Genomic DNA, 10,109 nt, shown 5'->3' with positions numbered 1-10,109 from the left:
AATCCATTTTGTCCAATTCTTGTTTATTTAGAACTATTTAAAAAGGGGAATCACAGCTATCAAATGAATTTATACTTTGAAAATAAAAGTTTTGTGTCATTATTAAACGCGTTTATTTACTTAGAAATTCACCCAGAAACTAGAAATAAAAAAATTATTTATGGTCAAAAATCGATTCCAGAAACATAATTGTTATCACTCGAGCCCAATTTGAAGAATTAAGATTTTTGGTTTGACAATGAGATTAGCGGATTTAGGCTTGGGGTTTCAACGTCGGAAATTAAAGATGTGAACTTACTCTCCACAAGACAGGACTTTTAATCTTTCTTGAGTAAAAGAATTAATTAAGGAGCACTTTATTTCGTAAGGCTAGCATGAAGTGCTCGTCAGAGTCGTCAGCCTGCAATCCAGCTCACCTCTAAATGAATGTGTGGATTCCATTATGCACTGAAGTGTGATTAGAATGTCGGTTTTGGTAATGTTTAACGAAATAATTTTTATATAAGTTGATGGCAGAACTTAATTGGTTTGCTATTGATCCACTTGACTTAATGCCTGCTTGTCATCTCATGAATCAGTTGAAAGATCAATTTTACCTTCCTCAACATTACTCCACAACGACTTTGGCGTTACATTATCGCAATATGACAAAACTGCAGTCTTTCTCTTCTATTCATCGTTTTCAAAAGCAATATCTTCCAAAGAACACGATCATTTAAATTATTTCGAATGCGTGCGGAATGCCCAATAATTGCACCCATCGTGTTTCACTTTTCTCTTACTTATTTATTTATTTATTTATTGTGTGACTGTTTTTAATCTATTGCTAGATGAAGAGCCCATTTCGGGCCCCAAAAAACACATAACAAATAATTGAAAATAATTATGAGATCTACTTCTTTAAGAAATTATGACTCACATAATATATCGTTATTTTAATAATTATCGGTTTAAGTACATTATAAGTACTAAATTTGTGTACGACGCTCATTTTAGTGTCAAAACTTTAAAACGATCACTTAAGTGTCAATTTTTTGAAAAACGATCACTTTAGTGCCAAAACTTTTAAAACGAACACTTAAGTGTTAATTTTTTTAAAATTGATGATTTAAGTACAATTTTTTTTTTTGAAAAATACTCATTTCGGTTCCATTTCCGGCAAGCCATGTCAGCTCAGATACTAATAAAAAATAGGCCACATTGGATTTTCGATGAATCACGTAAGCTCAAATCGGATTGGTACTAACTAAAGTGATCGTTTTTAAAAAAAGTTGGTACTTAAGTGATCGTTTTGAAAGTTTTGATACTAAAGTGAGCGCCGTACACAAATTTTGATACTTGTAATGTACTTTAGCCCATAATTATCTAAAGGCTATTATGTTTGTGAAGTCTTATTCACAAAAATGCTGTCCTTATTAATCGTTTGGTAAAGTAGACAGCAGCGCAGGAATCATCGGTGACTGGAAAATAAAGCAAAGATAGGTACTTAATAAACAAACAAACAAACAACGCGTGCATCGAGCTAATCCGTGAGGCCCCTTTCTAGAAAGGTCTCCAGAGACATGCCGTGAAATGGGATCAATAATGGAAGACATAAACATTGTACTCCACGACCGTGTCCCCGGTCTTGCGGTCGAACGTGAGCGTCTTTGCCTTAGCGTACCCGCGGGCGAACCGGAAGAGCCCGCTCCCGCCGACAATCGGCAGCTCCCGCACGCCGGAGAACACCGAGTTCCGGCCCAGCACGCTCAGCGTGCTCCCGTTGTACTTACCCTCGGTGAACACGTAGTTCTGCACCATGAGCAGGCTGGACTCCTCCTGAGACGCCAGGGCGTAGATCCCCTGGGCCCGGCCGACCTCCTTGGAGCTCATCTCGGGGCCCTCGGTCAGCGGGTCGTCGATCATGACCACGGCGCCGAACCCCGTGGCGGACGAATTGGTCATCTGGGCCTCGGCGACGCGCACGGCTGTGGGGTTGCGCCCGCTCACAATGTCGTGGAAGTAGAAGTGGAGGTGGCTGAGCTTCTCCTTCCTGAGCCCGAGCTCTAGCGGGCGGAGGCTCCGCGCGAAGGTGTGCGAGTTCGCGGAGACCAAAAGGGTCGACAGAAAGAGGAGAGAGAAGACGGCGACGACGAGCTTTGCGATGCAAACAGCCATGGCTAGAGAGAGAGAGAGAGAGAGAGAGAGAGGAGAAAAGAGAGGCAAAAAGGGTTTCGTTGAGGGGAGAGATTTATAGAGGAGGCAGATGACGAAATGGGGTTTGGTGGAAAATAGCGACGATGATGATTTTAAGAAAACACTTAGTAGTGGAGTGGTTAAGGGGAGGAGACCAAATAAGAGGAGAGGGGACATGGTCATATCGTACATGGTGACCTACCATTTGCGTGCTCCGAACTATCAAATTAGTGCCGGAGTGATTCGTCATGATCGTCGGTCGGTGATGTTTCACTGTGAATCGAGTCAATTCATGGCAAAGGCATAAAAAAAAATAAAGATCCACATTTAGATCACAAAGACGATCCTACCAACACCAATGACTTGGGTAGTCTCACTTGACCAAACTTAGACTGTCTGCCACGTGGAAAATAAAAAGGAAATTTTTTTCAGATTGAGAGCTTTCATATCATTTTGTCCCCCCTCCCTCTGAGAAAATATTGGGTGCTCCTAGAGTGCCACGTCATCTCTAAGTCAGACCATACAAAATTTGACATGTGTCATACAGGGCCCACTTTTCAGATTATTCACAGCTCCTCTTTTCACTCACTTTTCTTTTCCCAAAACACCCCTCATCCCCCATCCCTCCTCTGTCTTTCTCCGTTTTTCTCTCTCATCTCTTCTTGCAAAAGAAACCGCCAGGAAAGACAATAAAGAAAGAAACGCCATGGCTCTGAGACGGGGAAAACGAAACGGACAGTCCCCCCAGCGCGTCGCCCTCGCCTTCCCCCAGCGCTTCTCTCTTTGTCCGTCCCAGACCCTAACGGAATCCGCTACGGCGGCGTCCAGAAGAGGCCCTGGGCCCGCTACGCCGCCGAGATCCGAGACCCCGACAAGAAGACCCGGGTGTAGCTCGGCACTTTCGACGCCGCTGAGGAAGCCGCGCGTGCCTACAACGCCGCCGCCCTGAAGTTCCGCGGCGCCAACGCCAAGACCAACTTCCCCTCCTCCGTCGAGCTGATCTCCTCCTCCCGGAGCCCCAGCCAGGGCACCTCCCTCGATGAGGCCTCCCCCCGCCGCCAGCCGTCACGGCCCTCGGCGCTCGCGGTGGCACGGTACGGCAGGCCGGGGTGCGGAAAATTGCTCCTCAATCTCAACCTCCCCCACTAGGTGGCTTGCTTTTCCCGTTTAGATCGGTGAATCGGGACGGTGAATTTTTGGATTTTTTTTTTTGTTTCATCAGTTTGTTGAGAAGTTACTCTCAGCCCGCCGCGAGATCTCTCTTGTTCATACGCCGCCGCCACCCGCATCCCCCTCCCCCTCAACCAAACATTGACCCCTGCCTCCGCCTTGTCGTCGTCGTCGCCGCCGCCGTATCTTCGCCGCCCGTGATCTCGGCAGCTCAGCCCGCGGCTCCGTCGCCATCGGCTGCAGACGGCGCCAGGCCGCTTTAGCTGCGACTCGGCTACGGTTGAGGGGTGTCCTTTCTTTTTTTTTCTGGTGGATTCTAGAGAGATAAACGGAGAAAGGGAGAGAAGCGTGATCGGGGTGAGGGGTGTTTAGGGAAAAAAATTGAGTGAAAAGAGGAGGTGGGAATAATCTGAAAAGTGGGCCCCTTGTATGACACGTGTCAAATTTTGTATGGCCTGACTTAGAAATGACGTGGCACTCGAGGAGCACCTAATATTTTCTCCCCTCCCTCTCTCCTCCGAGAAAATATTAGGTACCGTCGAGGAACCACATCAGCAAATACCCACTCCATCCATCGTACGACACGTGTCGCACGGGCCCACTTTTCAGAAAAAGAAACTCGCCTCTCTCTTCCCCGTCTCTCCTCCGCGTGACCTCTCCGACCTCCTACCCCCTCTCTCTTCTGCCTGATCCCTTTTCCCTTCTCCGACCTCGAGCCCGAGCCCGAGCCCGAGCCATCGCCATTACCGGCTGCGGCGGAAAGCATGATTCGGAGTCTCCGGCAACGGGCTTGCCGCCGATTGATCCCTATCCCTTCGTGCGCCTCACGAAGATGGCAGAAGTCGAGCTTGAGCAGCCATGGCTGCTATGGCAGCGAGTCGAGCTCGAGCGGCCATGGCTGCGATGGCCGCGAGTCAAGCTCGAGCAGCCATGGCCGAGGCAGCTTTTCCGGTGGCCGGCGAACCCAAAGCTAAAGCTCGAGCGCGAGAGGCCATGGTACCTGCAAACTTGAGAGCCCTCATCCCCCCCCTTGTCGTCGCCCTCAACTTCATCAAGGACTTGAGCAGTCCTCCCTCGCCGGCATCGCTAACCGAGCCGATCTGATCTGCGCGAACGACGCCGACGGCGGCAATGGATGAGCCTTCAGCCGCTCATCCCGAGCAGTGCGCCAGTCGTCGGGGTCAGGTGGAGGAGAGTTGGGGTAAGACAGAAAGAGAAAAAAGAGGTTCATGAAGAGAGAAATTTTCTTTTTTATATTGATGGGCCCGTGCGACACGTGTCGCACGGTGAGTGGAGATGTGGACCACGTCAGCGTTACCCCTGGGTACGCAATATTTTCTGCCACCCCCCGGCTCCACCTCATTTCCTGACTTATGTCATTTATTCAGCATTTTGTTCCCTTATGTTTTTCCTTTCCAAGACGGTGACTATGTTTTGTCAAACGTTGCTGCTCCAACTCCGCTAAAGTCGACTCTAAACAATCGTTTCCTAACGTGGGGATTTGAGTCAGATTCTCAACTTGTCGAAATAGTAGGATGGTATTTCATTTGTTCCATTGCAAAATTAGATTTCCAAATGCAAGGCAGGGTTTTTATTTTTTATTTTTATTGCTCTCACTAACTACATTATACGTGGAGATTGACAAACAAACATACGCGATGGGTCAATCGAGATGTTTTTCTTGATATTGTCCGGTCATTAATAACTTGAGTATTTTAGATAGTAGATAGAAATAACGTGCGGAAGGAGTTCTATTGAAACCAAAAGGTGAAGGCCCGTCTGCCATCCGCACCATAATTAATGGAGTTTGCCAAAAAAAAAAAAAAACACAGCTAGTGGAAGAAGTCCTCCTAGGGATAGGAGACATAGGGCTAAAGAGAGTCATCGCTGTCACGAATTTCATGCATTATTACAGCATTAAGTTCACTTTTCTACGTACCCATGTGCTATTTTCTACCAACCTTCTTATCTGGCTTTCTACAAACCAAAAAAAAAAAAAAAAAAACCACTCATTGCTTCTGCTTGTAACTCTCCCTTCAAAAATCAGAAAAAAACAACGAACATGTTTTGTAAAATTATGAAGGAATATTATATACGAACCTATGCGTCCGTGTTCCCATGGTTTGAAATGTTTCATGTATATAGCATCGATAAAAGTCGACAAATGACCAGTATCAACCACTTCCATACGGATACAATCGCCGCGGCCTCAAGGGCCCATCTGCCGAGGTTCAGCCATGCGATATAAATTTCGGGTTTGACCCCACTAGCGTTGTGATTAAAGCGGCGACGGCTCATCCAAATGAGCGGTAATTAAGGCTCAAACTTGATAAGCGAAAGGCTTATGATAATGATTCGGAGATCGCTGTTCTGATTGCTCTTTCACATTTTTTTGTCAATTGGAAAAAGAGAGAGAGAGAGAGAGAGAGCATGAAGCCAAAAATAAGTGCCAAACAAGAAAATCTCCAGAATACTAACACCAGCCGTTGTCCCAACCTTGACTGACACTCAAAGGCAAAATAAGCTTTAAAGTAAAGCCCATTATATGGCCCATTAAGATTCGACTATTCCATACTTACAAAATGAAATGCGCGTGCATCTACAAAATGAATTGTAGTATTCCCTTTTGCCGGTAGTGCCTTTCTCGTGTGTAAGGAAAATACTGTTTAAGTTCATTCTAGAGATGATGTACAGTGCAGTTCAGATCCGATCAAATCATAGAGAATCGTGTGAAAACTCATCATGGATTTAATGCGATTCTGATTACTATAACACAATCTTATCATAAAGGATTTAAACAATGAACATAGTTATCATTGCTCTTAATTAATATTGACCTTCAACCCATCCTGAACCTATGTTAGTCTTTTCGAAATGAAACTACAAAGTTCGAAACTTGTTCGCGTGCAATTAGAATGCGGTGCATTACGGGCTACTTGACCATGTGTGCCCCCCTTTCGTCTTGAGTCAACTCTACGAAGTAAGAAGATTTAGTGAAATTTCATTAAAGCAGTTTCAGAGGTTATTGTTGTAGGATATTTGAGTTTTTTTCCTCATAAATAGACATGTTGCACTGACAGAACATCAAACCCATCTTCCTTACATCTCATGGATCCCCACGCACGTTAGATTAATCTCAAGTCGAAATAAATCATAACATTTTTCATAAGATATTACGATCACTTTCACGGCTTTATGAATACTGTAGATGAAGCTCGACGGGGAATGAAGCTAAGCATCATTGGTCGATAGGATAACAAATCGTATATGCACAAGCACATCGCACGACAATTTAGAATCATCATTCAAACATAAGGTTCAGCAATTTAAGATAGAGAATAAAGAGATTCACGATCGACGTAAAGACGGGAAGTTAGACCTGTTTTCCTCCATCTGAAGTTGCCCTCTTCCATGCATGACCAAGCCTCCTTCTCTCTCGTCTTCCTTTCTTTGCTTTGCTGCTGCTCCTCCTCCACGCGATGCCGCCAACTGCTCTGCACCGCCAGCGGCGATTGCCAGACAGTTGCCATTATCTCCTCCTTCATGTGATGCCGCCAACTGCTCTGCGTCGCTAGCGGCGATTGCCGGACAATTGCCATTATCGTCCATATCTCTCTCTCTCTCTCTCTCTCTCTCTCTCTCTCTCTCTATGGCCTTATCGCTCTGCACGTAGACAAACTACAAGAAATTTCCGTTTTCGTGACCATCTCATTTGCCACAAATGTATCGAAAAGAATTTTGCTAACATAACAGATTTTGGGCGACTATGAGAGTAAAAATATGTTGAGGGCTACAAAATTTTGAATGAGTGAACTCCACAATAATTTTTGTTTTCTTTTATAAACAAGCTGTTAATTTCACGATAGATTAAGGACCGTTGCATCTCTAATGAATTTGTAGCTGATCATGATAATGCCACTGATACGTGGAGAATTAGGGACAATAAAGTCGCCACCAAATGTTTGAGATAAATTTGTTCCCGGAATTATTATTATCTGTGGTTTGGAAGAGTACAGCTGGGAATGCAAGTAAAGGACCATTTTGCTAAAGTGGCCTCCCTTCCGCCACAGCTCAATAACATGATCAATAATGGAAGACGTAAACGTTGTACTCCACCACGGCATCCCCGGTCTGGAAGTTGACCGTGTGCGTCCTCACTTGAGCGTACCCGCATCCGATGGTCCGTGTGATTCAAAAAATGCTATCCCTATTAATCGTTTGGTAAAGCAGACAGCAACGCAAGAATCATCGGTGATTGGAAAATAAAGAAAAGATAGATACTTGAGAAACAAACAACACGTGCATCAAGCTAATCTCTAAGAACTCTTTCTAGAAAGGTCTCCAGAGACATGTCGTGAAATGGGATCAATAATGGAAGACATAAACATTGTACTGCACGACCGCGTCCCCGGTCTTGAGGTCGAACGTGAGCGTCTTTGCCTCAGCGTACCCGCGGGCGAACCGGAAGAGCCCACTCCCGCCGACGATCGGCAACTCCCGCACGCTGGAGAACACCGCATTCCGGCCCAGCACGCTCAGCGTGCTCCCGTTGTACTTACCCTCGGTGAACACGTAGTTCTGCACCATGAGCAGGCCGGCGTCCTTCTGCGACGCCAGGGCGTAGATCCCCTGGGCCCGGCCGACCTCCTTCGAGCTCATCTCGGGGCCCTCGGTCAGCGCGTCGTCGATCATGACCACGGCGCCAAACCCCGTGGCGGATGAGTTGGTCATCTGGGCCTCGGCGACGCGCACGGCGGTGGGGTTGCGCCCGCTCACAATGTCGTGGAAGTAGAAGTGGAGGTGGCTGAGCTTCTCCTTCCTGAGCCCGAGTTCTAGCGGGCGGAGGCTCCGCGCGAAGGTATGCGAGTTCGCGGAGACCAAAAGGGTCGACAGAAAGAGGAGAGAGAAGACGACGACGAGGAGCTTTGCGATGCAAACAGCCATGGCTAGAGAGAGAGAGAGAGAGAGAGAGAGAGAGAGAGAAAGAGAGAGGCAAAAAGGATTTCGTTGAGGAGAGAGATTTATAGGGGAGGCAGACGACGAAATGGGGTTTGGTGGAAAATAGCGACAATTATGATTTTAAAGAAAACACTTGGTTGTGGAGTGGTTAAGGGGAGGAGACCAAATAAGAGGAGAGGGGACATGGTCATATCGTATATGGTGACCTACCATTAACGTGCTAACTATTTAATTAATGTCGGAGCGATTCGTCGTCATCGTAGTCGGTGATGTTTCGCTGTGAATCGAGTCAACTCACGCCAAAGGCAGAAAAAAATAATAATCAACATTCAGATCGCAAAGATGATCCTACCAACACCATATGACTTGGGTAACCTCACTTAACCAAACTTAGTTGTCCGAGGCTTTTTTCCAAATTAGGATAAATTTTTTTTTACCAAAATAGGTTAAAAAAATATATTTATTACTTTGGAGTCCGTTTAGCGCCTTCTTGCCGAGGGGGCCCCCTGTTCGGCATTTGGGCTGCCGAGCGAGCCCGTCAAGTGGGCAGCTTTGTAGATTGCTGCATCATGCGGCGAGCTGCATAGAGGGGGAGAGGCCCCTTACCCACTCGGTAATGCCCCCCTCCCACGGGCTCTATAGCGCCCGATTAAAGAGGCTGCAGGCCGGTAAAGGGGCTGCGAGAGAGCCCTCGGCTGCGTGAGGAGGGAAAGTTTTGAGAGTTGAATGAGGGAGGAGAGCCTTCGACTTTGCTTTCCTCTTGCACTCTCAGAAATTTCCCTCATTTCATTCAACTCTCGCACTCTCCCTCACTCAACTCATGAAGTTTCCCTTAGAGAATTCTCCCTCGCCTCTCCTCAAAACGCCCTCTCTCGGGTGTCCTTTCGTTCTTGTCGTTCATTTTTTCTCGCTCTTGCTGTTCATCGGCCTCATTTGCTCGTTGAAGGAGATCTCCCTCATTTCGAGTGCCTTTATTGATGTTATTATAGATTGTTAGTGTTTTTATTTTATTGTTAATATTTTCGTCATGTTTAAATTAATTTGTGAATTTTTTATTTTGCTTAAGTTGAGACAAAAGCAAACCCGGCCTCTTTACTCGGTGCTTTCTCTTGACAGTTTGAGCTCTTTATTCGGCGCGTGTTTATCCTCGATAGTTTGAGGTAAATTTCGTTGTAGTTATTTTTTGCGGTTTTGAAAGTATAGATTTATTTATTTGGTTATTATTTATACCCTAATCATCTAAGTTACTTATAGTTTGTTAATAATATGTTTTAATTTTTTGCTAACGTTTTGACAATAGTTATAATATTCACGAATTTAGGTAAATAAAAAAAATCGCCCTAATCTCATAAAAACAAATTTTTTGGGACTCATTTTTGCAACTATGTCCATATTCATTTTGGCAATTTTGAAAATATTAAAAATAAATTTAGGAGTTTAAAATGAATTTTTGAGAAAATAAAATAAAAAGGTGATCATATGGCCCGAGAAGTGGGGGCCGGGTTTGATCGGGTCCGAAAAATATTTTTTTAATAATTTCAAAATTTGAATAATAAAAATATAAAATATAAAATTGATTAAAAATGTAGAAAAATCATAGAAACTTTCAAAAAAATTCAGAAAAATTATTTAAAAATCTGAAAAAATAGGAAATGACTATGGACTATTTTGGGTATTTTGGCCGGCAACTTTAAAAAAAATGATAATTTTTCCCTTTTGGCAAATTGTTTCCCAAAAAAATAGTAAAAATTTCAAAAAAAAAAATCTCAAAAACTAGGAAATGACCACAATCAACTGGCCATGGA

The 10,109-nt window shown here is 44.9% G+C and overlaps 2 protein-coding genes across 2 annotated transcripts; both read right to left on the bottom strand.

Annotated features, from left to right (window-relative positions):
• Positions 1–1,465: 1,465 nt before the first annotated feature.
• LOC115731860 (dirigent protein 22-like) lies at positions 1,466–2,274 on the bottom strand. The gene has a single exon (XM_030662537.2). It carries the CDS (start codon positions 2,155–2,157, stop codon positions 1,579–1,581), a length of 579 nt encoding a protein of 192 aa, XP_030518397.2. The 5' UTR covers positions 2,158–2,274; the 3' UTR covers positions 1,466–1,578.
• A 5,281-nt stretch (positions 2,275–7,555) lies between these two features.
• On the bottom strand, positions 7,556–8,330 carry LOC115732335 (dirigent protein 22-like). The gene is made up of 2 exons (XM_048271690.1): positions 7,656–8,330; positions 7,556–7,620 (listed from the first exon to the last, which is right to left on the bottom strand). Exon 1 carries the CDS (start codon positions 8,287–8,289, stop codon positions 7,711–7,713), a length of 579 nt encoding a protein of 192 aa, XP_048127647.1. The 5' UTR covers positions 8,290–8,330; the 3' UTR covers positions 7,556–7,620; positions 7,656–7,710.
• Positions 8,331–10,109: the final 1,779 nt, after the last annotated feature.

Source organism: Rhodamnia argentea, chromosome 10 (genome assembly GCF_020921035.1).
Source record: "Rhodamnia argentea isolate NSW1041297 chromosome 10, ASM2092103v1, whole genome shotgun sequence".
Classification (NCBI taxonomy): domain Eukaryota; kingdom Viridiplantae; phylum Streptophyta; class Magnoliopsida; order Myrtales; family Myrtaceae; genus Rhodamnia; species Rhodamnia argentea.
Note: the sequence above shows the minus strand (reverse complement) of the source record. Positions and strands in the feature narration are given on the sequence as shown.

Coding starts and splice junctions, on each gene's coding strand:
- LOC115731860 (XM_030662537.2), bottom strand. CDS start 2,157: ATGGCTGTTTGCATCGCAAAGCTCGTCGTCGCCGTCTTCTCTCTCCTC.
- LOC115732335 (XM_048271690.1), bottom strand. CDS start 8,289: ATGGCTGTTTGCATCGCAAAGCTCCTCGTCGTCGTCTTCTCTCTCCTC.